Source organism: Meleagris gallopavo, chromosome 6 (genome assembly GCF_905368555.1).
Source record: "Meleagris gallopavo chromosome 6, MGAL_WU_HG_1.1, whole genome shotgun sequence".
Lineage (NCBI taxonomy): Eukaryota > Metazoa > Chordata > Aves > Galliformes > Phasianidae > Meleagris > Meleagris gallopavo.
The window spans coordinates 50,146,213-50,173,953 of record NC_139409.1 but is presented as its reverse complement, the minus strand read 5'-3'; the positions used below and the strand labels follow the sequence as shown (position 1 = coordinate 50,173,953).

The window sequence follows — 27,741 nt, the reverse complement described above, 5'->3', positions numbered from 1 at the left end:
TTGATGGGAACATGTGGTACAGCTGGATTTGTGTGTGCATATGTACACACGTAAATGTGTATATATATGCATGTATGAATATGCATGAGTACACTTCTGCACACAAAATATTAACATCATTCAGATCTTGCTCTGAGACCTTGGTGAGATCACTGTTCTCAGCTGAGTTTGCAATTACTGTAAGTCAGGGCAGAGTAACCCATAACATATTTCTGAACAGCTTCAGAGTTCAGAAGTACAGACGTGTTATGGAAACACTGGCTCTTACTGCAACTGTGTAAAAGGACACAACAATAAATACATTTTGTAATAAAATAGGTGATATCTGACATTTAAACTGATGGGTTGCATGGCTTTGCATTGTTACAGCTTAGTGACTGGCTAATGACTGCATTTAGCAGTTTGAACCCACTGGAGAAAAAAAAGAGGAAATTAACACCAGCTCTATTTGTATACAAAACATTAATGGCCATAACTTTTCTTATTCTGTTGAGGCCAAGGTACGTGGTCTGTGTGTTTTAAAGTTGGGGATGATGCACCTAAGAGGTTATAACTCTTCTGTCCCTCTTTCTGTTTTTCTTTTTTTCTTTTTGTGGCTTCTAAGCATGGCTGATGTAGTTTTCATCAGCCTACAAATGCCCTTGTAAAACAGCTTTGAGGCCTGGTGTTGCTGCTGGCTTGGTAGAAAGTGACAGCACCACAGAATGTGTCCCTCATGTCTACGAGTGCAATGAGCCAGTTACCCTTAGATAGGCATAAACGCGCTATTAGATGGTTGAGAAATACATTTTTCCCCCTAAAACCCTTCTGGGAATTTATTGTAGCGCCTTTGATGTAACTAATTAGCTGCTCAAAGTAAGCAGTGACTAACAATCTAATAACTGGCTAATGGAAGAAACTTCATAATGCTTTCAAATCAGGATTCTTTGGAGTGTCTTGCAAGAGGCTGAGGAGCTTTTCCCTGATGAGAAATGGTTGCCAATAGTCAGATCCTGATGTCAGCAGTCGTTTTTCCACTATATTTGAGACTCCTGGATCTTTGAAGAGCCTGGATGTTGGAGAGAAGTGATAATCCCAGAGATATTCTGGAAGTGTTAAGCTTGATTTTAGCCATGATCTGCAGAATTGGAGTGAACAGTTTAATTTGGGGCTGTCACACAGTAACTTGCAGGCAAATTTTATACAGTGGAACATGTTATAGAAGGGGAAATGAAAAAGTCGTTTTTGCAAGGGGTCTTTTTCTCTCATGCGAATTTCTCAGTTTTTAAGTAGCAAAATCAGAATCTATTCTACCAAGAAGGGGAAATGATTCTATGTGCCTTCTGGTCCTGCAGATTTAAAAGGAGAAACGATACAGCCACTTGTTAATTTTGCCAATTAATTCTACCTTCAAATGTCTTCTTCATTAAGGCTTTCTTTTTTCTCGTCTACTGGAACTGCAGAAAGCACTACTACTAGGAGTCCCTTTCTCATCAACCTAATGATACCGTTTTTACCTGTGTTAATAAACATCTCCGAGGTGTTTTCTGCTCACAGAACACTCAACCCCCCACCAGATAGGGCAGTTCCGATGCTGGATGTGGATCCCGCTTGCTCTACTTGCATGAGGAGTTTTTCCGAACCTGTAGGATTATGATGTGAGTAAAGCAAGCAGGATTTGGCCTTGTAGACACCATGAAGGTAAGCTTCACCACCTGCTCAATACCTGGGTATGAGGTTTAGTGTTTCTTCCACAGCAGCCAATGTCGTCACTCACACCTAAACCAGAGCACTGGGGGCTGTGCTTGTGAGTGGTGTTAAGTATCACTGCAATAATCCACTGTCTGTAATGGGAGAAACACGTAGCACTGAACTTGGGGAGGGAGAAAATGGCTTTCAGCTGCTTTGATTTAAATTGTTTGTTATTTTAAAGCCCATGTGGAAATAGACTAGGAGACAGGTTTTTTTTTTTCAGAAATGAGGCTCTCATTTCTTTGGAGCATCACCCTGCAGGCTGCTGAGTAGGTAGGAGCTCCACTGGAGCTTGCAACCCAGAGGCTTGAGGCTGGGACTCCGTGTTTTGCAGGTTCAGGCTTCTCATCCTGACAGTCTGGCTACTCACCTGAGCAGCTCTGGGCACATATTGCCAGGATACTGCAGGAGTCTGGTTTACAGCAAACAACTGCACTTCTTGGTCCAGGGTCATTGAAGTCAGTGGGATGGCTCGAGTATCAGGTCAGTAACTTTGCTCACACCAGTTTCTCCTTTTTTTTTTTTTTTTTTCTTTTTCTTTTTTCTTTTTTTTCCTTCATGTTCTGCAAAATACTTTGCCGAACAAAATATTGCCTTGGTCAGCATGATGCAGGATTGGGACAAGGCAGTTGAGCCCTTATGTCTTTGTTTGCATTTTGAGAGTGAGAGTCCTGGCAAGGAGGTCTCTGCAGAGTACTCTGCCTTTGTGTATGGGTAGCTGGCTGTTCCTGAAGTAGGATCTTTCAGCTTAAAGAAGATTTTTGGCATTTGCCTACAAATCTGATGCTGGCGTTGTAGAAACAGACTCCCAGTTAAACCCAATAAGTATTTGCTTGTGTAAAATGAAGGAAGGTTTTATTTTATATAGTTGCATATTTATCTGCTTAACTTGAAGCACTTGACTGTATTTGAGAGGACTTGGATGTCAACAAGCAGTGTAAATTCACCTGGACTATTATGGAATTGGGCTAAAGACATATCAAAGCTAACAGACATCTCTCCCATCCAGGTGCCTGAAAAAATTTACCTATGTTGTAAGCTGTTTCATGCCTTTAGCAGTTCTCCAGCAGTCTTGGGAGCTGTGTGCACAGCAGAAAAGACTGCGAGTCATGGTTCAGCTGGTAGCAAAGCATGGCTGAGGTGGTGGTGAAGCAGCCTGAGTTCTGCACAGGCCTGCGTCTTGTCTGTTTCAGGTCAGTGGAAGCTCTGCTGCTGACCCAGAGGAGCGCAGGATCCTGTTCTCTTTCAAAAGTCATAAGAACTGTATTGATGTGTTGTGTTCTGGCTTCCTCTCTACTTTCAGAAAAGGAGTGAATTAAATTGTACTGTATCTAGACCTAGAGTGAATATACATATCATTTGTATAAAATAACGGGATGGAGTATTCTGGCAGTATTTTCAGCACTGAGTCCATAGGTTGTTCTACTTTGTCTTGCTGATAAATCCTTTTTCTTCCAGTGAAAGTTAAAGATGACAAAGAAAAAAAAAAAAGAATATAACAGGTTTCTTGAAACAAACTAAAAATCAGGGAAAAGAGCTGTATATTTCTATTTCAAAGGTCACTAATCAGTTTCTGGAAAATACTATACATATGGTAATGTGAAAATAACTAAGCTGAAAATCCATTACGAATGGGAATATAAATCTATACATTTTCAGTGGTGAGCTCAGATAATGTATGCTATTTATAAGCACAAAAGTCTTGTTTAAGGTATGCATAAGCATTGCAAAGAAATTAAGTAGCGTAACTTGTTATCTAACACATTTTGTAGCCCCTCAAATGGTTGGACTCTTATTTTTAAAACTGACTATAAGCATTGTGCTTTGTATCTGTGGTAGCCTTTCCACAGTGTGTACTTCATGTGCAGCTGTTCCAAATGCAGGAAAGCGACAAAGTTGGGATGAAGAGTGTTCAACTGAAGCTGCTGTACCACTCAAAACAAGACTTTGGTTATAACACACACTGTTTTTAAAGGCAGGCACAGTCCTACTGATGCATTTTTTCCTGCTTTACTGGTAAAATGACCAGAGAGTAGTGATCAGTAGATGTATGCAAGAAGCATCAGATACCCCTGTCTTGATGAGCCTGGCAATTGCTCTGTTCCAAGGAAAAAAATGCCAGGTTGCAAAAACGTAGACCTTAAAAGTGAGGGAAATTGCTTGCTTATTAGATACCTATTCTATTAAGAATCTAAGTAGTCAATTTTTTTTTTTTTTTTTTTTTTTTTTTACATCCTTCCTCCCCCTCATTCTGGTTCACAACAAGCTAAAATGCTGCTTTTCTGGGAAAGAGTGATATTCTGACTTCAGTTTTGTAATTTAATGATGGAGAGTTTCCTTAGTAAACCAAATTTAGAGTACTAGAATGCTTATCTTATATCCAGACCTTGAACATAAAAGGCATTTTATACCAGCAATTGTTCATTTAATGAGCAATTGCAGAGTGCAGGACGGTTAAGGGATTGAGCTATATGCACCATTATTGCAAGAAGTATTCCGAAATACCAGAAATAGGACGTAAGCTCTGATCAGGGGGACTGTGAGCACAATTACCTTCTTTTCAAATCCTTCTGTGACACTGCGGGAGGAAAAAGGACTTTGAAACTTGAAAGGAAAGAGCTTGCTTTCAACCTCAAAAGCTAGGAGGAAAGGGCTCTGAAATTTGCTCAGTATTCCCAATTCACCATTAGCCTGTTTCTTCCTTTAGCCTCAAGGCATTCTCCGCTTTTTGAAAAGATGTTAAGAAATTCAGTCACAATAGAGAGCCTAGTTTTGAACATGTTTCACTCTGTCCATTGAGGTCTGGTCTTCAGCCTTTGTGTGGGGTGAATTGAGCTGAGCAGCAAGCTGGTTGGGGAGAGGTGAATGAGCAGTCTCTGTGCAGTCACAAATTCTGGCAAAGAAAAGATTACCCTCTCCTTTATTTTACAATATGCATTCCTGTACAATCCTGCTAGTGGCAATATGCGGAGCAGAGCTTGTGCTTAGGTCAATATGGAGCACTTGGTTTATAGCAACTCTTGTTAAGTTTGTCTTGTAATTGAAGCTGCTGTTGACCTTGCTTGGAGACCATTTGTAAAACCGTTTATTTAGCATAAACTGAAATAATAAACCCTCCTTCTCTTAGGCCGATTGTGATAGGGTGACATTAGTTTGATTTAATGATTAGCCGCCTGACCCCTCAGCTACAGAGAGCTGCTTGAATAGGGAGAGTTCACTAGGAAGCACACAGGAAGAATACTAATGAGCTTGTTAAATTTAGCATGGCACCAACCACTTTTAATTCCTCTAATGAGAGAAGCACTGCCTCTGAGAGAGAGGGAGGGAGATGAGGAGGGAGAAAAGGAGAGGGAGGAATGTCCACAGCCTGTAGCCAGAGAATTTTGGGCAAGAGAAGAGCTTGGAGAGCGTGTAAGCCAGGGTCTTTTGGACTGCGTTGTAAGTACGTTGTCTCTTCTCTCACCCAGGTGCAGCGTGTTGGCAGCTCGCCTGTGTGACCATAATATTACCTATGAGTTGCGGGCAGAAATATGGAGAGGAAACTTAATGCATAAATGGATTTAGCTGAACTGCTGCATCTCGTCTGAACGGGGGTATCTCTGAAGTGCAGTGGGAGTGATTTTTAGCATCCTCTATCAATAGATTTCAACTTTTTTTAAGTTGATGGCTCTAAAAGATTTAAGAGAAGCAGCTTTGACTTTGTGTCTTGATGTCTGTGGAAATATGATTAAACAAGGAAACGAAAGTTAGCGGGAGAAGAAAGTTCAGTGGATTCTTGTCTTTGATTTCCATGTGCCTTGATTTTTAATTTGATTTTAAATTCGCTGACCAACTAGAAGCGTGTTTGTTCAGGCATACTGTCCTGTGTGAGTTCTATGAAAATGCTTGTTAGTTAGAATGAGGTGCGCCTAGTTGCTAAACACTTCTAATAAAAACCACTTCTGATCGCCATAGCAGTGCATGGGAGAATTCTGAATGAATGCGATTGTTCCAGGCTAGGTGCTGGTAACACGTGTCTCTGGCGCCTAGCTTGTTAAGACAGAATGGGGCATACATGAAGAAAGAGAGTCTTACACAGATTGCTTTGGAAGCCTGATTACTCTTTTTTGTTCTTTTGCTTTTTTTCCTTAAGTCTTCCTCTTAAACCTGCAGCAGACAGGGTGAACTGTGCTGAAGTTGGTGGAGTACCACTGGTGGTAAACAGGTGGAGGTGAGGGAGAATTGGTCCCCTTGACTGTAATTTATTTCTGCAAGTTTCAGTACATCAGATGTTTCTTTTGACCCTAAACCAAACCACTTTTAAAACTTGAGAAGAGCAGTAACAGTTGCCGTGCATTTATCTGTAAGAAGACTTTGGCAGATGCTGCCGGAGCAGTGGGCTGTTTGCTTACGTTTTTGCTATAGAGCTCCACTTGTTGCCATGGTGGACAGCATGTTTCTGTCAATAATTTGGCCCGGCACAGCTTGTCTGCGCTCACTCTCAAACTTTATCAAGTAATTCAGCTGAAACAGAACAAGATTAGACTGCTTTTGCCTTTTGGCTCACTGAAGTGGCTTTACTGCTGTTGAGAGACTCGGCAGAATGACTGCAGGAGAAGTTTCCCCCTCAGTGTGCAGGAGGCTCTTCTAAACCTCCCAGCTATTTGTATTGTGGAGTGCGGGTACTGTCAAGCCCCTCATCTGCCCCCTATCAAAAGAAACTGCGGTTGGAGTGGGTAGTAGATGCTAAAATGTCAGTCTGTTGTGTATTATTGCCAGAATGCCACCATGTTTGCTTTTTTTTTTTTTTTTAAAAAAAAAAGTCTAGATGAAATTTTATATGGTAGGCAGTGTACAAGAGTGTTTGACTTCTAACAGCAAGCAGCATTAATTTAATGATGAGGTAAAGATGGTTGATACAGAGGAAAAAATACTGATTTTCTTTTGTTTCCTTCCCATTATTCCTTCCTAAAAAAAAAAGGAAAGCTTTTTAAAGCGAAACACATTTTTCCCTGAGTTTCAAAGTTACTGAAAATAGGCTTTGAATTTCATTCCAGAATTTTAAAAAAAATGTTCCATACCAGTCCCCAGTGCCTTGATTGATGACACATGCATGTTTGGAGAAGAAAAGAATAAAACTGAAGCCTGTAGACAGGCATTGGGTTCTTGTATTCCAGGATGGCAGTTTTAACAAATATTATCTTTATATGGAAGAGTAAAAGAACTGAAATCCTCTCTGATCCTCAGATCGATTATACAGCCACACAAATCACTTCAAGCTCACTGGCTTCCATACCGTGGTAGCACAGGTTAGCTTGCTACGCTTAAGGGTCTGTCAAGATTTCAAATAGAGTATAATCCCCTATTTTCACAAGAGTTTACATCTCATCAGTGGAAGTTCACTCTAGGTTGAAATTTAACATAAAAGATTCCAGCTAGGGAGAAATGTGATGGAAAATATAACTTCAGTTAGGGTGATTTATTTTTTATTTTTTCAGTTATACAAGCTGTTTTCTAAAAAACTTCATATAAGTTATAAAGTTTTAGATTCCCTTTTGCAGTTCTCTAACTGAAAACAGCTTTGGTGTAAAACGTGGAAACCTTAAACCATGCTAATCTAGAGCAGGGACCAGTGCCTGTGCATATTAATAAAAAGTAGAAAAGGGCAAAGGGTTTAAACTGTACAGTGTTGTTGTCTGTTTCTATTAACTCTTTCTCCTCAGCCCCAATCGTAGAAGCGCTCTGGATGGAGAATTACTGTTGGCTGTTTAAAGAATTCAGTCCCTGGAAGATGCTGATAAGTCAGCAGCCCCTGCTTGCTGTAATACTTGAAGATAGAAAAATAATTAAGCACTCAATAGATTGCATTGTTGGGTTTTGTTGTGATCATTTTGGAGGAGAGGGGGCAGGGAAGTGTCTGGAAAGCTCTGCATTAAAAGTAGTGGTGTAGCTAGTTGGGGCATAATGCCCAAAATTGAACTCTGGGTATTTAATACACGTGTAGCTTTTTTGTAATGTAACATACGTGAAGGCAGAATTACTCTAGTGTCGAACTGGTATGAGTAGTCACGATCAATTGGTTGCTGATGCTTTTGCTATTTGAATGAATGCAGCAGGGCAAGTTGTAAGTAAAAATGTGGCTCTGACGTTAGCAATTCTGACCCCTCACAGCTGAAGTGAATTCTTGACACTGTCATAAATGACTCTATTTTGCCTGTGAGTTGTAGAATAAGTTTACCTGAGCTGCTTTAATTTCCTAAGAGTACTTTCATTTCCTTTGCAGTTACCTTTTCTGCACCCAATATTTAGTCTTCTGGGGCTCCTCATATACTTTTGAACAACTTCTGAAACTGTCTGTATTTATTGGTACTTTTTCAAGACGTATTGGTATATGCCCACATGTGCAAGGTGTTTTATTGAGCAAGGCTGTAACTGGAGCATAGACATCTGCCAGAATCCAGCACACAATTATGCACTTGTTTAGAGAAGCGCCTCTGTATTTTAATAACACAATAGCAGAGCCCCTCGGTGTGGTTTTGAAGGCTGCATGTGATCTGCAGGAATTGCCGCTCGTGGAGGAGCCCAGGCTTGGCTAAATGCCTGGCTGTATGGCAAGGCAGGCTGGTGGAGCAATCATCAGGCCTTTTGGCCCCTCCACAGCAGGCAGACGGGGTTCAGAGAAGGACACTGACGATGAATGGGTGAAGAGCCCTGGCCTGACAGACGTGGCAGGGGGAAAGGCCTGCAGAAGCATTCGCTTTCTCTTTGCTGAAGTGCTCACAAGCAGTGTAGGCATAGGGTTTTTTCCAAACTGGTCCTTGGGTTCCACTCTCCTCATTCTCTTTTGTTTCTCCTCTTGTTTGTTAAGAATTCAAGTGCTTGGACATGGGAGAAAGGGAAGGGGGAGAGAGTAGTCACCCCACGTGTACCTGTGGCAACACTGCTGGAGCAGTTGTCCCCACTCTGCCTGTCTTGTGCTGCTGGTGCTGCCTCTTGGGCAGTTTTACATATTTCAGCATCGCCCGCCTTGTTTTCCTACTAATGGCCTTTCTCTAAGGCTCCAGCCTTCTGCATAAGCAAGGTTCTGAGGAACTGGAGCAGCACTGCAGAGCGGAAGTGGGTGGCGAGGTTTGATTTAGGCCTGGCTAGCAGGCTTCATCTTCTGCTGTTTGTGACAAATTGTTTTCTTCCTTCTCGTCAGGCAGCCAAAACTTCCTTGTCCCAGAGGCAAGAAAACAGCAAGTCTCTGTCTGTTCTTGCAGAATTGATAGCCTTGCTGGTAAATGCATCAGTGCATGAGTGACGATGATCTACTGACCAAGAGCTGCCGGCTAGCGTGCTCAGCCCGCACCCCACAGCATCCCTCATAGCTGCATGCCAGCTGTCATCAACCTGCACCCTAGCGCTGCTGGTGGCAGGGAAAACTTCTTGTTTTATTTGCTAAAAATGGACTAAAAGCGCCTCTCTCTCTCTCTCTCTCTTTCTGTTCTCTCTCTCTCTTCTTTGGTATTTTTTTTCCAGAGGATGAAAGTCCTGGACAGACCTATCACAGAGAGAGAAGGAACGCAATCACAATGCAGCCACAAGGTGGGCAAGGCCTCAGCAAGATCAGTGAGGAGCCTTCAACATCTAGCGAGGAAAGGGCCTCATTAATAAAGAAAGAGATCCATGGATCTATATCGCACCTTCCTGAACCTTCTGTACCTTATCGTGGGACATTGTTTACTATGGACCCCAGAAATGGTTACATGGATCCTCATTACCGTGAGTATTTATTTCAAGTTTGTCTCGGGGAGGGAAGTTGGAAGGCTGTTTAGGCTGTCAAGTTTAACGTCATTCTTTTTGTCACCTTGCATCATCTTGGAGAGAATTGCTTTCTCTGTGTGAGTTGAGATAAATGTGATTTTTTTTTTTTCTATCTCAAATTAAAAGCTGGGAAGCATGGCAACTCAAAATTAGCACAGGCCTCTGCAGAGCAACTTCCACAGGATATATCATCTGTTGCTAATCCTCCTCAATCATCCAGTTCTGCATTTGCTCCACCCCCGTCATACACAAAGAAAAAAACCTCATTAGAGAGAGCAGAGGAGGAAAATGAAACAGGCCTTAAAATCTTTTTAATAAATAATCTTTTTCAATAATGTGGATCTCTTTTTTTTTTTTTTTTTTAAGAATTTGGGGAGGGATTGGAAAGTTTAATGCTGCTGGTTTTGTTTATTAATTAATTGATTTTTACTGTTCTTTGTTTTGTTGTTTTTAGAGATTCACTTGCTTGTGAACATGTGGGCTGATGGGGTGGTTTTATCATTTTCTTCCCTAATCCCCCTAAGATGTATGGGGTAAAAAAGGTAAACGTCTTCAACTTCTGAATTCCTGCTCAGACGTTAATAAAAAAGTAAGAAATTAACTAACACTTGGACACAGATGTGGAATGGATTTCTCCACAGGCAAAATATGAGGGAGTTAAGCAATTTTTTTCATCTGCTTCTAGTTTAAAAAAAAAAAAAAAAAAAAACCAGAAAAATCATTTAGTTGTGTGGTAATGAAGTACATCTTGAGGTGTAAAGGCTTGTGCCTTTTGATTATAGATTTATCACCTAGTCAGGATACACATTTGCCATTTAACCTTCCAGTCTCCAGTTCCAGATGATGGGCTTAAGACCCACAGAGAGGGGCCAGTCTGTGTTGGCTTTTTTTTCCTCCACATAATTCAGAAATTTCAGTGTTTTAAGGCAAAAGGTCATTAGCCAGGCAACTGATTAGTGAGGACAGCTGATTAGTGCATGTTTTTTTGCTAAAGAAAGTGCCAGGGATAAAAGCTAATTTTATCCCTTCATTAGTTGGGCTAGCAGCAAAGGGGAATGTTCACTCATCAGGGTGCAGATCAAAGTATGTCTCACACAACCTTAAGTCTCACCGACCTCCTTAAAAAAATAAAATAAAAAAAAAAGGGAGTCTTAATTGTTAATAAGGATGAAGAGAAAATGAATAAAATGAATACTTGTTTTCTTTATATTCTAGAACAGCATTCAGGGAAAAGTTTGCAGTGAAGCTTTTCAGCTCTTCTCAAACATACACAGTCAGTTCATGGACTCTCTCCTCTCTAGCTCTTCACAGCCTTGTTAAAATCCTGGAAGGGAATTTCTCATCATTTTGCCTGGAAAGGTATGCAGCAGCACGCTAGTGACAGACTTGTCTGCCAGAGAAGTGTGAATGTGCAGAGCAAAGTACTGATGGCAAGGAGCAGCACACAAATACAAGCTGTTGGAGACAACAACTGTGGCTTACCATTTTCAGTATTTGTTAATGCAAACCCCAGATCACCCTTGGGAAAAGAAAATCCTACTGGGGAAGCAAATAGCTTCTGTATGCCTACAGTATAGCTGGGGAGAGATAAAATGTGCAACTGCCACCCCAACCAACCTAAAAACAAACATTATGCTAAATTTAGTGATTGCCATTTTGGCCATCTGACCAGGTGCCAACTCAGTCTTTAAATCTGGATCAAAGTGTTACCGATACTGCTCAAGATTCAGACTGAGGAAAAAGAGCCATCCAGTCTGAATGAGCCTGGCTGGTTTGGATTTTGTTCATTTTGCTTTCTTTTATTAAATTTACCTCTTCTGACTAAAGTTCCCACAATTTAATGTAGATAAAATGTCTATATTGTGACCGATAACTCTAGCCAGTTAGGATGTGTCAGCTGCTAGACAAGCACTGATGTTGGAAGCCGAGTTGAACAGCATAATTTTACCCAGCCTATAACAACTGAGAAACAGGAGATGAGTTAATTTTAAATGAACAACGAGATCGTAAAGCAGAAGTCTAAGCCAGAAAATATCAGATAGGCAGACCTACTTCACTGCTGCTGTGGTGAGTTGCGGAGTTCTACTCACAGATTTGTAAAATACCTCAAGATGTTCATGTCATATAAATAGCCATCATGCTTCTGTTTACTTTTAGTAGATGTGATACAGAAGGACAGCTAAAGGGACGATTGTCTAGTCAGATTTTTAGGGGATCAGGCAGGCTTACTGAAATTTTCATAGTAATTGTATCATCTATATATGTAAGACATGCTTTCATTGAAGTGGTAACAGTATTTAAGCTGACATTTATAGTGGTCCAAATGAACAAGATCGAATAAGGTAGTGATATCCCAGTCCCACTGTAGCAACAGGTGAGGAACCAGCAAGTGTATTGTTCTCTTCCTTAGTTTTTTGCTAGTTTTGCTGGGCATACAGATAGAAAATACTGTTTTAATTCAACATTGTTGGGTATGTAAAAGCTCACAGTAATTCCTTAGTTTCCCTGTGGTTGGAAAATACAGACTTTTCAAGATGGCTAATTTGTGCTTCTATATTTACCCACTTTGTATTTAAAAGTGTGGGCAGGCTTCCTCTAACGCAGGAAGAGGGAAAATAATTTTTTTTTTGAAGGAGGACATCTGTCTATTTTTATGACAAGAAAAGAAAGAGAATTTAAGTCACTTGTGTGTGGAACGCATGTCTGCTCCAGGAGCTGCAGTTATTAGAAACAACTTGAATGCCTTGAATTTCTACATGTAAATATGTGTGTCTCTGTGTATGTGCACTGCAGGATTTTTTGTTGTTATAATTTTTTTCCTAATTAAAACGAGTGATGTTGTAAATGTTGGGAATAATAGTTACCATACACGTGGAATAAATACCTCATTGAAGGGGAGTTTGCTCTCCTACAGAGCGCGAGGAGGGAGTGTTGTTGTGTTTCAAGTGGAACAGCTTGGGAGGAAACATGCCATAGAGCCAGTGGCCCTTTTGCACCAGCAAAGAGCTCCTCAGCCATTTAGCAACCACGGATGAGAGGATGGTCTTGTTCTCAGTCCAGAGACCTCTGTCTTCCCAGAGAGAAAAACACATCTGGACCTAAAACAGGTTCAGACTTTGGACTTCTTTGCAGTCATGATTTTCTCAAGCATCACTGAAACACTAGTCACAAAATATGTTTTTAAACTTTTTTCTTTTCAAAAGCTTAGACAGGAGATGACAAAAATGCTGATGTTTCCCTTCGTTGCACCTTTCCTTTACAGAGCAGAGAAGATTTACTGAGCTCCAGCATGGATTTTTGCAGTGTTTCTTAAATAGATTTAAAGAATAGTGTTTCTCAAACACTGATTATGGTTTGAGCCCCTTGTTAATGTAAATTCTGTCTCCAGAGGTGGGGCTGAGGCAGGGATAGCAACTTCCTTTTGTTATTCTCTCCACAATTTTAATTCCCACGCAGATTTATGGCAGTGTTAAGACTGCCTGTCTCACAATTCATTCCTCATGGAAAAAATGAATCATTCCTGATGTAAACACTTTGATTTAAAACATACTGCTGGTATTCTTCCCTGTGTTTCACAGCTCATCTGAAAGAATTGTTAGTTCCTAATTAGTAAAGCCTGAAGAATTATCTTAAGTAAAAGGCAGTGACAGTTCAGTTGGCTCTGAGCTGAAGGTCTGTATATACAAAAATGGCCCTGGCAGGAATCTTTCTGGTACATACTTCATCTCAAAGGTTACGCTGAGCATAGCTTGAAAGCAGGAACTCGCCCTGCACCTTTTTTTCTTTTTTTTTTTTTCCTTCTTTTTTTCTTAACGGGGATTTATTCCAGTTTAGAAGCTTCTGTATCTGTCTGGGGAAGTGGGACTGCTTATTGCTTATTTCGTAGGATTAACCGTCCGAAGGTATTGATTGCCCTCAGTTCCCACCGACTGTGCCTGGACTCGTACCTCGAACCGATCGGGCCCCTTATAGAGGCCCCAGTTAGGTTACACAGTGTTAACAGCGTCATCTCAAAATCAATTTGCAACATGACCGAAAGACCAAAGCGAGGAAAATACAGCCTAGTTCACTAGGTGCACTTGTTCATTTACTGTTTTAATTTCTATTGACAAGAATTCCCCTTCCTTAATCTCCCCATAGAAAAGGAGGAAGAATAAAAAGGGAAATTAGATTCTGCTTCTGCAAATGGTAACTGGAAACACTGCTTTAAAATGCAGTAACAAAGCAGTGACTTTTTATGGCAGTGTAGCTTGAACTCCGATGACCAGCAACGTGTAGCACGTTGAATAATGAGATCAGTCCAAGTAGCCTCCAGCTGATGGGCTCATGGAAGGGATTCCCGTTTGCTTTGTAGAGGGGAGAGCCTGTGACCTCCTCTATCCCATCCCTGGAGTGTTTTGGGGCTCCAGAGGGGGAACCTGAGAGCCTTTAGGTTAGTCTCATGACAGGCACTTTGCTGAACACACATCTAGCTTCCCAGCATCATGAGTTCGTGGGGGCCAGGGTCGACTCCTTACGGAGGGCTTCTCCCCCAGCTCTGCTGGAGAGCGGGAGGTGAGTGTCAGTGAGGAATCCTGGCAGAGATTTAAGGCGAAAGTCTTTAAAGACATTTAGGTGCTCTTCAATTTCAAAGCGAGTTTGGCCTCTTAAATACCTTTAAGAGTCTGGGTCCTACTTCTTCAACCCTTTCTGCTGCAGTTTGCAGAGGAGGGGCGTAAGCGCTTTATTAACACAACTGTCCTCTGACAGTGATTTATGGAGTGGATTGTAGGTGTTGTTAAGCAGGGGTAGTTGGAAAAAAGTCAGAATTTAAAGCATCTCATAAAACTCATAGGAAAAAAGCCACTAATTCAAAAGTGAATGTCAGCTGAGCAGCTGAAAGGTTGAGCTTAAAGAAAATAATCGGTATGTTTGCAAAATGTTTTTTTGGAAAAAAAAAATCTAAAATTTAATAGTGTATTTTAGCAGCTTCCAACAGAAAAACATTATTGCTCTGAAAACCGAGAGTAGGGTCAGAGGCACCTTCAGTCTGAAATGTTGGAAGGAGCAGCAGATCTCTTGAGATTAACAGCTGCATATAAATGGAGAGCTGTTGTACAAGATGCTTCCCAAACCTCTCTGGCCATGATTGGGAAATTCTGCTCCCTGCCTGTATTTCCAGAGTCCTTCTGTGGAAGAAGCAGGAGCTCTTTAGAATCCTGGCAGAGCTACCCCTGCTTGCTCCTGTCATTTGGAAGTAGCAATTGCACTGTAAGAGTTGCAGCTAGAAGCGGCACATAAAAACGTCCTTTTTTCTTCCTGATTTTCTCTCTCCTCAGCGTGAGGCTGCAGAAATGCTGCTTTCTGAAAGGCCTTGTAATGTAATGTAGTTGAGAAATTGAAAGGTGATTTCTTTTTTGGCTTTTTGATTTGCTTTAATTTCAAGTTTAGATTAGTATACAAAGATATGTATTTGCCATTTTTTCCTTGTCATTACAGTTAGTATCAAGCTACAAGGGATGATTTATACAAAGGTGATCCTGTTTGGGCAAAGGGTAGTATAAGGTATTTCTTTGATCCCTTACGCTAAGTCTGTTGGACTTAATTTTTAAAATCTCCTTAGATTCAGCCTTTGGGGAGGGGAAAAAAAAAGTCATTCTTCTATAGCAACTTAAGAGAATTTACCTGCTGGGTTCTACTATGGTGGGGCCTTCACAAAAGCAGATTGGTTCTCTTAATCTCTTTTACTGGGTTATTTAAGTGCCTGTAAGGTGAAGTTTTTTTTTTCTAATAACAAACGCAAAAATACTTATTTCTTCCACAGATTTGATTTTGTTTGTCACGTAAGGCATTTTTGATGCCTTAGAGTGTGTATTTGTTGTATACTGTCTTCATGGAAAGAGACAAAGTGCATTGCTCAGAGCTGTAGGGTCACAGCTAGAAACTCTGAAAAACAGCCAAGAAATAATGTAATCCATCTCTTTAGCCTCAAGGCGGATCAGCTATCCCTAAATCAGGAGAGAATGAAAAGCTTCTTAAAAGTTGCTGTGTCCCTTGATAAGTGGGCGTTCCTGTCTTTAAGAGCCTTGTCACAGGGTCTGTAATGGGCTGGGACTGATCCAATTTCCCTATGTGGTATCCTCTACGTATCAGCAACTGAACAGTGAGGAAAAAAAAACAAACACAAAAAATCATTTCTAGAAGCCCGGAAACTGAGCTGAAGAAATTTGGCAGTTTCCTCTTCAGAGATTCACTAGTGTGAGAGAGTTGTGGTATTTGCCATCACTCAGTTCTCTGAAGAAAAAAACAAAAACCAGGTCCTGACACACAACTGTTGTGCTCATTTCTGTTATGGCAACAGGCAATATCATGAGTTTTCTCTTTTTCTTGGTTAGCGGTGATCTTCTTTGTGTTATTGTTAATGATGAGTAATGCTAGGGATTAGCAAAGTATGTTGGGTATGTAGAAAACTAATGGTCAAAGGAAGATAAGCATCATCTTTTGCAAGATTTTTGGAGCATCCTTAATACCTGAGGTTCCTGTTTGTCAGTCACCTTGTTCTGAGGTACTTCTCTTTGCAAGCATTTCTTGGCCAAGGACATATGGTTTGAAGGAGTAGCCTTTTGGACTTGACTGCTTAATGCCTTAAAAAACTTTAGCCAGAACTCAACCTCATGCAGCTTTTGGTGTCACATTGCCTTGCCTTTATTGATAAGGAGCTTTATGTCTGCAACAAGTCAAGTCCTTGTAGCAGAGCACAGGAAATGCTTCAGCTGTTGGTGATCATGGTGAAGGTGATGAACCTTGTGATGAAGACTGCTGGCTGGCTGAGTGATCATGACTTCCATTGGGAACTGAAGCAGATTTTCCTGAGCTGATGAGTATGAGCCACATACTTCTTTAACTCTGTAGTGTAGTACTGCTGGTGAGATGGTTCACTTACATTGGTGCTTTTCATCTGGACAGTGCCTTAGAGGGAATTCAGTTCCCTAAAGAGAGGTTTCAAGTGCCATTTTCATATCTGGAAGGATCCTAATTGGTCTATCTGCCAGCATGGAAAGGCAGCAGTCTCTACTGCATCCTGTGTCATATTGGTTAACTCTTTGTGAAGGTGTCAGATTCAATAGGCGTCTCAGGTGGCACTATGTATTTGTGTTTAGGCAGCTGAATACTCGTAAGTGGTGTTACTGAGCACTTCAAACTGTGTCCAAATGTAGAAAATAAACGTTTAAGTTAGTTCTCTTTTATTCCCGTCTCTGTTACCATCTCTCAGTTCTTGTGAAGAAATCAGTGTCAACAGTTAAACTGTGTGATAGTTGGGATCTGCAGGGTGCTCCTCTGTTATGGTGCAGTCAGGTTCTGTACCTCCTTCTGCGCTGCTGCCTTTGGGTTTGAGGAAGAGCCCAAGTGTGTGGCTGTGTGCCCTGTGATGAGTATTGGGGCACCGTAGGCCTGCTCTTTCCACAGCACCGACTTGACCAGGGAGATTTTAAAGGACTGTGTGGTCCTTTAAGGATCAAGTTCCAACACCCCTGTCACGGGCGTGGCATCAACCTCCTGGTTAACTTTTTTCATTTGTGGTGGTATAACTTACAGCCAAGGCATCAATCACCAGTGTGGGAAACCAGTTCTGCACTGGGTATTGGGGTATTTGTAGCTGCGTTTTAAAATACAGCTGCTGTAATGAGGTGTGGTTGTCGGCATGTATGATGGTGGTATTGTTTGCAGCAGCAGAAAAAAACTGTACTGGCATGGAGGTGTCTGTGTATGTACAGGTTTGTACACCATCTTCATACTTTCTTTTAAAAATGAGTAGTCGTTTCATAAAAAAAACAGAAGAGTGTCTTTCAGAATTTGTCTTCCTGATTTGTTGGAGTTCAACACAACTCCCCAGGTGTCAACGGTTTACGGGCTGGTTCGGCCCGGTTCCGTGACTAGAAGGGCGGAGGGATCCGCGGATCCGCGCCCCCGGAAAAAAAAAGAAAATAAGGGACCCCGAAATAATTGAAAACAGTGGCAACAATCTGAGGTAAAACAAAGTAATTTACTAAATATGGTATCAACAGAATTTTATAAGGAGAGAGAATGTGAAATTGATGGTGGATCGGCCTTACCACAACGCTGAGATGAGAAGCGCAGGCAGAGAAGCGCAGGCGAGAAGCGCAGGCAGAGAAGCGCAAGCGAAGCAGCGCAGGCAGAGAAGCGCAAGCGAAGCAGCGCAGGCAGAGAAGAGAGCATCAGGTGACCTTGCCGGGAGTTATATCTCCTCGCTGACCGCAAAGCCCCCTGGGGAAACGTAGCTGCTCTTCTCCGCTGGACAGGCACCCGGAACTTGAGCATCAGCAGTCAAACCCCCAGTACATTGCATGATGTTATGATGTGGAATACCGATAATGAAAAATCATGAAACCATGACATTCCACCCCTTATTCCACATCACTACATCATGCTTAATATAGACAAACAAAATATAAACACACGCACTAGGAATTACTGACTGTACTCCCTCAACATCAAGTTCCCTTGCGGTACACATTGAACATCCCCGTTTTCCTGCATCACCCACCAAGTGGACCCAGGTCCCTGGGCAAAAACAGTTCCACGAAGAGGTTTGTCCTTCTCAGAGGCTGGAATAACCCAAACTGCCTTTCCCAACATATTCTTTACATGTACAACAGGGACTTTATCTCCCTCTACGGTATGTAGGGAGCTGGACTGGGTTGGACCACCACGATTGATAGATCCTCTGGTATTGACTAACCAGGTGGCTTCTGCCAAATGCTTCTCCCAGTGCTTAAATGTACCGCCTCCCATTGCTTTCAGCATAGTTTTTAACAACCCATTGTATCGTTCAATCTTACCTGAGGCCGGTGCATGGTAGGGAATATGGTAAATCCACTCAATACCATGACCTTTAGCCCAGGTACCTACAAGAGAATTTTTAAAATGAGTCCCATTATCTGACTCAATTCTTTCTGGGGTACCATGTCGCCACAGGACTTGTGTCTCAAGACCTAGTATGGTATTTCGGGCGGTAGCGTGGGGTACTGCATAGGTTTCAAGCCACCCAGTTGTTGCCTCCACCATGGTGAGCACATAACGCTTACCATTACGAGATCGTGGCAAGGTGATATAATCAACCTGCCATGCCTCCCCATATTTGTACTTTTGCCATCGCCCTTCCTCCCAGAGAGGTTTCATTCTCTTGGCTTGTTTAATTGTGGCACACGTGTCACAGTCATGAATGATTTGCGCAATAGCATCCATAGTTAAATCCACCCCTCGGTCTCTAGCCCACTTATATGTCGCATCTCTCCCTTGATGGCCTGAGGTCTCATGGGCCCATCGGGCTAGAAATAATTCACCCTTGTTCTGCCAGTCCAGATCTATTTGGGCCACCTCAATTCTGGCAGCTCTGTCTACCTGATGGTTATTTTGCTGCTCTTCAGTAGCCCTATTCTTGGGCACATGGGCATCTACGTGACGCACCTTTATAACCATATTCTTTATTCGGGCAGCAATATCTTTCCACAGGTCAGCAGCCCAAATAGGTTTACCCTTTCTTTGCCAGTTGTTTTGCTCCCACTGCTGTAACCACCCCCATAGAGCATTTGCCACCATCCACGAGTCAGTGTAAACATAAAGCATTGGCCACCTCTCCCGTTCAGCAACATCCAAGGCCAGTTGGACAGCCTTTACCTCTGCAAATTGGCTCGATTCTCCTTTTCCTTCAGTGGCCTCTGCAACTTGTCGTGTGGGGCTCCACACAGCGGCTTTCCATCTGCGGTGTTTCCCCACAATACAACACGATCCATCTGTGAATAGGGCATATGTCTTCTCATTTTCGGGTAGTTCATTATATGGTGGGGCCTCTTTAGCACGTGATATCTCTTCTGCTGGCGGTGTTCCAAACTTTTTGCCTTCAGGCCAGTCCATGATCACCTCTAGGATTCCTGGACGGTTGAGATTCCCCATCCGCGCTCGCTGCGTAATCAGCGCAATCCACTTACTCCAAGTGGCATCAGTAGCATGATGGGTGGAGGGACCCTTTCCCTTGAACATCCAGTTCAGCACTGGCAGTCGAGGTGCCAGAAGGAGCTGTGTTTCTGTACCGATTACTTCGGAAGCAGCCCGAACCCCCTCATACGCGGCTAAGATCTCCTTCTCAGTTGGAGTGTAGCACTCTTCAGACCCTCTGTACGCCCGACTCCAGAATCCCAGGGGTCGGCCTCGGGTCTCTCCTGAGGCTCTTTGCCACAAACTCCAAGTGGGACCTTTCTCTCCAGCAGCAGTGTAGAGGATGTTCTTCGCATCCTGTTCCATCCGTACTGGCCCCAGGGCCACGGCACGGGCTATCTCTTGTTTAATCTGCTCAAAAGCCTGCTGCTGCTCAGGACCCCACATAAAATCATTCTTCTTCCGTGTCACCTGATAAAGGGGGCTTACAATGAGGCTGTAGTTTGGAACATGCATTCTCCAAAAACCCACTACACCCAGGAACGATTGTGTCTCTTTCTTATTAGTGGGTGGAGACATGGCACTGATTTTGTTGATCACATCTGTTGGGATGTGACGACGGCCATCTTGCCACTTTATACCTAGGAACTGAATTTCCTGGGCAGGCCCTTTCACTTTGCTTCGCTTAATAGCGAAACCAGCACGCAGAAGGATCTGGATTATTTGCTCTCCTTTCTCAAAAACTTCCTTTGCTGTGTTGCCCCACACGATGATGTCATCAATATACTGTAAGTGCTCAGGAGCACCTCCCTGTTCCAGTGCAGCTTGGATCAATCCATGGCAAATGGTTGGGCTATGTTTCCACCCCTGGGGCAAACGATTCCAGGTATACTGAATGCCCCTCCAGGTGAAAGCAAACTGTGGCCTAGATTCTTTGGTCAAAGGAATGGAGAAAAAGGCGTTAGCAATATCAATGGTGGCGTACCATTTGGCTGCCTTTGACTCCAATTCATATTGGAGTTCTAACATATCTGGCACAGCAGCACTCAATGGGGGTGTGACTTCATTCAGGCCACGGTAGTCCACCGTCAGCCTCCATTCTCCACTGGCTTTACGCACTGGCCATATGGGGCTGTTAAAAGGTGAGTGAGTCTTGCTAATCACTCCCTGATTCTCTAGTTGGTGAATCAGCTTCTGAATGGGGAGCAAGGAATCCCTGTTGGTGCGGTACTGCCGTCTGTGCACCGTTTTTGTAGCAATCGGTACTTGTTGCTCTTTCACTCGTAGCAACCCCACGGCAGATGGATCTTCTGACAGGCCAGGCAAAATAGACAACTGCTTAACACCTTCTGTGTCTACAGCAGCTATTCCAAAGGCCCATCGATACCCTTTGGGATCCTTAAAATATCCCCTTCTGAGGTAATCAATACCAAGTATGCATGGAGCCCCTGGGCCAGTCACAATAGGGTGCTTTTGCCAGTCTTTACCAGTGAGGCTGATTTCGGCCTCCAACATAGTCAGCTCTTGGGAACCTCCAGTCACCCCATGAATATAAATTGATTTTGTCCCTTGGTGACTCGAGGGCATTAGAGTGCACTGTGCACCAGTATCCACCAGGGCCTTATATTTTCGTGATTCTGATGTGCCAGGCCATCTAATCCACACAGTCCAATAAACTCTATTATCCCTTTCCCCCCCCTGGCTGGGGGCAGGGCCCCTCTATTTGTTACCTTCATTGTCTGCAGCAACTGGAGCAATCACCTTTTTGGAGAAGTTCACCTTGGTGGTTGATTTGTCTTGTAACTCTCTTACCCGTGCTTGAAGTACAGGAGTAGGTTGTTTATGCCACTCCTTCATATCTTCTCCGTGGTCACGTAGGTAATGCCACAAGGCAAAACGTGATGTGGTCTTACTGTTGTCACTTGCTCGAGCAGGAGAACGTCTTCTTTTGATGGCTGAGACATTAGATGCCACCGGCTGGGAGGAAATCAAGTTGATGAGCCCCTCCAATAGGCTGTTTTGGGAATTCTGGTCCCCATTTGATGTATCCGTTACCTCCATGGATTTATCAGCTTCAGGCACAGTTGATAGTTTGTCTATTATATCTTCTTGTTTGTTTTCCATTCTGTCCAGCTTTTCAGCTACCTTTGTAATGGCTGAAACACAAGCTCGCAGAGGGCTTAAATGTAACTCAAAGTCTTGAAGTTTATTAACCAATTCACTTATAAGGGGTCTTCTTTCCCCTCTGCCATACATTGCTGCAAATGTGCTGGCGTACCTTTCTGGTGCGGTCTTTGTGAATGTACGCCACATGTTTGGTGTACACCTGACTCTCTCGGGATCATGCTCTTGGTCTGGCTCGTCAGGAATGAAATCGGGGCTATGTAGCATTTCCACCACAGCATATTCTCTTAAATAACAGATGCCTTCTTCCATATCAGCCCATTTCTTTTTCTCAGGCATCAGATCATCTTTGAAGGGGTATCTTTCTTTTACAGCTAACAACATCCGCTTCCAGAGGGTAAAGGCCTGGTTCTGGCATGTACTAATACCTCTGTCAATGGCTGAGTCCCTGGCAATGCCACCCAGTTGGCGAGCTTCTCTACTATCCAGCCACACACTGTTGGCCCCATTGTCCCAACATCGAAGTAACCAAGTGGCAATAGGCTCATTTGGGTGACGTGAAAAGTCTTTTCTCAGACTTCGAATTTCATTCATTTTCAGAGATCGATCAACAATAGTAACGATATCTTGCTCACCTCTTACTCTTTCGGGACTTCTTGTTGCCCTCATTGGCGCCGGTGACCGTGGTCTTACTGAGGGCCCCTCCCCTGGACTTAGGGGTGCTTCTTGTGGATCTTGGAGCCACTCCTCTGGACCTCTCTCCTCTTCTTTCTTCTCTTCTAACTGAGTCGAGATTCGTTTCATTTTCCGTCCTCTTACAGGGGCAAGTGACATCAATTGTGGTGCTTCTTGTAGTTGATCAGGTTGGTCAGTTCCAATGCTCTCATCCTCCAGTTCAGCTCGGAGCCTGTCTCGTTCGATTATGAGAGTATCTAGCTCAGATTGGAGGGTGTCTTGTTGAGATTGAAGACTGTTGAGTTTGGATTGCAGGGAGTCTCTCTCAATTCGGAGGGCATCTCTCTCAGATTGGAGGCTGTTTCTCTCGACCAGGAGACTCTCTCGCTCATTTTGCACTGTTTCCCTGAGACTCTCCTTTTCAATTTCACAAACTCTCTCCCTCTCCAGGATAGTATTGAATAAGGCCCGGTAAGCATTAGCCAGGCCCCAAATAATTTGGGCCTCCTCAGATCTTCCTGAGCCGCGACATTCCTGTCTCAAATATCTGTTTAAATTTTCAGGGTCTTTCAGGTGTTCTGGAGTAAAGTTCCATGACACCGAAGATTTCCATCTCTCTAAAGTCTCACCCAGGCCTCTCCACATTCCCTGCCACTCAGTATTTACTGGTTTTGGGGCAGACTTCCTCAAAATATAATAAATACTAATAATAAGTGAAATGGTGAGCAGTACATTCACAGAGATTAATAACGTGATCAGGTGAGCATTGAAAATCCGCATAAAGAATTCAAAGGAGAGGCTGGAAACCTGCTTAAAAATCCCCAACCCTGTAAAATTAGCAGCTCCCTCTGGAATGGTATGCCACATAATATGCAGATGCCACATAGTTATTTCCATCCATGTTTTCAATTGGCTATATATACCTATTGCTCCATAGAGCAAAGTGGTGAACTTAATTAAGGCCCAGTATGTTTTTAGCATTAAGAAAGAAGAGACAGTGGCATGCAGCCCCTTAAAAGGCAGTTTCAGTAGAGAAAGCATTTTTTCTCTTTTTTTTTTTTTTTTTTCTTTTACAGAAACAAGATAGCAAGGCTCAAAGTTTACAAATATCCTAGAGTATTGGCCGTCCGCCTGGACTTTTCAAGGTCACGCTTTCAGACAGTACTGGTGAAACAGATAAACTTTCCCAATGAAGCTGTCTGAGAGCGGAGAGAGAGATTTGTTCAAAAAGCTAAAAAGCAACTGTTGCCCGCATTCTCCACCAAGAATGTCAACGGTTTACGGGCTGGTTCGGCCCGGTTCCGTGACTAGAAGGGCGGAGGGATCCGCGGATCCGCGCCCCCGGAAAAAAAAAGAAAATAAGGGACCCCGAAATAATTGAAAACAGTGGCAACAATCTGAGGTAAAACAAAGTAATTTACTAAATATGGTATCAACAGAATTTTATAAGGAGAGAGAATGTGAAATTGATGGTGGATCGGCCTTACCACAACGCTGAGATGAGAAGCGCAGGCAGAGAAGCGCAGGCGAGAAGCGCAGGCAGAGAAGCGCAAGCGAAGCAGCGCAGGCAGAGAAGCGCAAGCGAAGCAGCGCAGGCAGAGAAGAGAGCATCAGGTGACCTTGCCGGGAGTTATATCTCCTCGCTGACCGCAAAGCCCCCTGGGGAAACGTAGCTGCTCTTCTCCGCTGGACAGGCACCCGGAACTTGAGCATCAGCAGTCAAACCCCCAGTACATTGCATGATGTTATGATGTGGAATACCGATAATGAAAAATCATGAAACCATGACACCAGGTAATGGAATTGCTTTCAAATTTAAATTATGCATGTCTCCTGTTTCGCATCGAATAAGGTAGAACAGAGAGTCCCCCATTGTTCATTCCCTTTTCCCTTTCACATTTCAGTGCTGCCCTGAGCCATCATTTTTTCCCAAACAGCGCTGATCCAGAACCTGATGAATTCAATGAATCAACAGCTGCTGGCTTCAATGAACTTTGTAATAATCCCCAGTTGCCTTATATTCTGCCCTTTCAATTTTTACCTGTTCCTCATGCTAGTTGTAATTTAAAATCCAAATTCCCAAGGATCTGTGTACCATTTCTCAAATGAAGAGCTGAACGTTGTTATTCGTCTATCTGCAGTCCCCTGTTGAAGTAACTTACGGTAACAAGCCAAAAGTAATGGCAAATGACATACTTTGAAATAAACGGCTGATTATGGTAACAGCTGAGTGTAACACCATACTAAGTGTTGAAGCAAATAACTAATGAGGTAGATGTGTTGAAATAAATTGCATTCCAGTATGTCGCTCTCTTCAGTGTAAAAAGGTGCTGCATTTGATTTGTTTGCTTTTTTCACCAACCTGTCTGCGGATACAACTGTTGAAAGCCTCTGGCTTTGATGCTGACTTTTGGTAGAGTTTGTTGTTAAAGTGAAATCAGGTTATTTTGTATGAATAAGCTTTTTTGGATTGAGGCCTATGTTATGTATAAACAGTGGCTGCTTGCTTTACCAGGATGGACCAGCATGGTAGAGTGATAGCAAGCTGTTGGCTCCTTTGCCATGTTTCTTACTGGGTGATACTTGAATTGTCATCAGCACCATTCGCACAAATGAGCTAGAGTACTTCTAACAATGAAATTGGTGCCAGACATTAACAACATTCATTGCTGCTATAGTAGGAGTGGATTTTCTTTTTCTTTTCACTGGAAGAGAGAGAGAGGAATACAGATTTAATCACCGGCTTAATCACTGAGCTGCCCAGTGCTTGAAATGTTTGACTTAGGGAAAAGCTGATGTATGACCTACTCATAAATGCTTCTGATTTGCTTGAGGCTGGCAGTGACCGTGGCCTATGCTTATTTTTACTCTGACAGTTTTTCAGTTTTTCTTGATTTGTCAACTTGAGTACAGAAAATTTAAATATGCCTATTGGGAAATAAAGCCAACTGGAGGAAGGTTCCAATGAATAAAGACTGAAGACCTAATCTGGATTTGTCTGCTCCCATGGAAAAAATAGCAGAAGCTGAATGAAACCCAAGATATTGGACTGTGGAAGTGTTTCTCAGTTCATGTGGGAAAAATGGCATATCTCTTTAAAGAAGATAATTATTTTCTGTGTAAATCGCAGGTAGTAACACAAGTCCTCCATTTAGTAGTATCTTCTGTCCTCCAGTACGTTGTAAGATTAGATCAGACAGGTTGAAGATGTTCTGCTGTAGTGGTACTTTCCGTAGAAGCTACTGTTCTGTGTGTGTATCGCTATAAAAGGGAGGTCTGTGGAGGGAGGTTGAAGCACCCCTTCCTCTGTATCCAAGCCAGCCCCTGGCTCTGGGATTTGCTCATAAGCAGCCTGTGTGACTGTTGTGCCAATGCATAAGGCTGTCCTGGGCACGCAGGGTCCTGCTGGACCAGGAGGGTGAGGTGCAAGTGCTGCTGAAGCTGTACTTGAAGGCTGCAAAATGCAAAGTTACTGTGTTACTTAAAGGCAGCCCACAGACTGCTACCTTACAGGATGATGTAGACATGGGTACTGCTTGTTAAGGCTACACAAGGTGCTGGCACCATTCCCTGAAGAGCTGACTGTTGGGAAATGACCACTGTATTTCCTTACAGAGGCTGGTGCTAGCCTGACACTGCTCTGTGGTTCTGAAGCACAACACTGTAGTGGGAGCGTGGGGTAGGTGGAAGAAGTCTCCAAATGGATGGTAAAAAGTCTTGAACTTTACTTGCAGTCTGAATGTGCAGCACAGCATGTCTCTAGGCCAAGTTAATTTGGCAATGTACAATGACAATAGGTCTTGGCTCCAGAAAATGAGAAAATGCTGTGGTCCACTCTCTGGTTTCAATGTAATGCCTTTTGACAATAAACATTTAGACCCTACGTATTTGCTCCTTGTTTGCTGCAAACTTTGCTAATCTGCATGTTATAAGAAAAAACATCATGCTCAGTGTTTTGATGCAGACTTTCTGTTTGTATGGTTAGTTGAATTCCTCCATCTGTGGTTTCCCATCAAGCTTCAAAAGCAAAAGGTGCTTTCTTTTTCATGCTTCCATCCTTCTGCATAATACTTCATGAGCCTCACCTAACTGCAGCTAATGGCACTCTTTTATGTTGGCAGTGCAGGGAACTGGGAGGAGCTGCTGGCAGTGTCCTGTTCAGCCTAGTTATACTTGGCTTCTTGTTCTTCTGACAGTGCTGTGCACATAGGAGAAGAAAAAGACTTCAAAACCGGTTTAGAACTGATTGAGTACAAGAGTGGGAAATGAGGGGTGGGAGCTTTAGCAAGATTCCTCCTTTGCCCAGCCTTTTCAGGACCCTGGTGACTTAAAGAATTATGGCTTGTAGCTATCGGGTAAAACCTTCTGACAACTCCGCGCGTGTCTTCTAGTCTCTGTAGCTCTGGTAAGATGCCTCTTGAAATTGTCTGCCACCAGGAAGGCATGCTTGCCTTTGTGTCAGTTTGCAGACTGAAACACTGACTTGTGGCATTCTTGTTAACGTCATCTCCCTGTGTATGAGCTGAGTGAGTGCTTTGTACCTCTCAGGTAGCCGAGCTGTTCTTTGACTTGGACTGGCCCGCTCTGTATTTTCATCTGCAGTGAAATGAACATTGTTACAGTGTGCTGGACAGTGATGTTATAGGATATTTGTGCATAATATATGTGTGCATACTCTACAGTAATCTGTTTTCTCTGAGTCTTGTTTCTTCCTCATTATTTTCCTGCTCGTTTTTGTAATGTGATTTTTCATATACTTCTGTGTTATGAATGTTTTTGTTTTTTAAGCTATCTCTGATATGCAGCTTTCATATCTTGGCTCCCAGCAACACTGAACCTCATTGTAAAGCCCCTTCGTGTAAAGCCCATCTAGTTATAACTCTCAAAAATAAGAGGCTCGTCTCCTGAGGACTACTCCATATTGCGGGTGGAGTATAATCCTTAACATTGTTTTTTTGCTTTCAAATAGCTGGGGACAGTAAGTCAAGGAGTGAGAACTCCCTTTGTTTCATGTAGCGTATGTTGCAGGGAAAGAATGTAACAGAGCAGAAAATGAAGAAAGACATAAAAGAATTTCAGCTCGAGGAGGTCAGACCCATCACAGGCTTAGCGTTGCCTTCAAAGATGCCTGGGACAGGTGGCAGTTCAAGACAATCAGAGGAGAAGCATTCGCTAGCGCTAAGATAAGGGATTCCTGCAGAATCCTGCTATCTGGTCCCAGTTTGCTTTGATGTAACTCTGCTAGAGAAGACTTCTGGGAGCAGGCTACTGCTTCCTCAGCCATAGGCTGCTGTTGTTCAGCCTTTTAAGGTCTCATTACGGTGGTCCTTGAGGATTAATTCTCTGTAAGGTTTGCATGGGAATGGTTTTGTCCCAGACAGGGATCTTGGTACCACCTGCACAAAGCATGATTGCGTTCTTTCATTCTATTTTATTTTATTTTTCAAGTAGTTCATATTTAACAATATTTGACAGAAGGTAAAACCAAAC

General features: G+C 42.8%; 1 protein-coding gene across 7 annotated transcripts in view; it reads left to right on the top strand.

The window, feature by feature from the left end:
- GLI3 (GLI family zinc finger 3) overlaps positions 1 to 27,741 on the top strand; it is a 208,288-nt gene that overhangs the window by 54,940 nt on the left and 125,607 nt on the right. For 6 of the 7 annotated variants that reach the window (XM_085226712.1, XM_085226709.1, XM_085226708.1 and 3 more), the window contains one exon: positions 9,232 to 9,474. In XM_085226712.1, coding sequence (XP_085082838.1) covers positions 9,285 to 9,474 — 190 coding nt within the window. In that variant the 5' untranslated portion in view covers positions 9,232 to 9,284. Of the gene's footprint in view, positions 1 to 2,065; positions 2,215 to 9,231; positions 9,475 to 27,741 lie in introns of all 7 variants that reach the window. The other variant, XM_085226711.1, reaches the window with a different exon arrangement.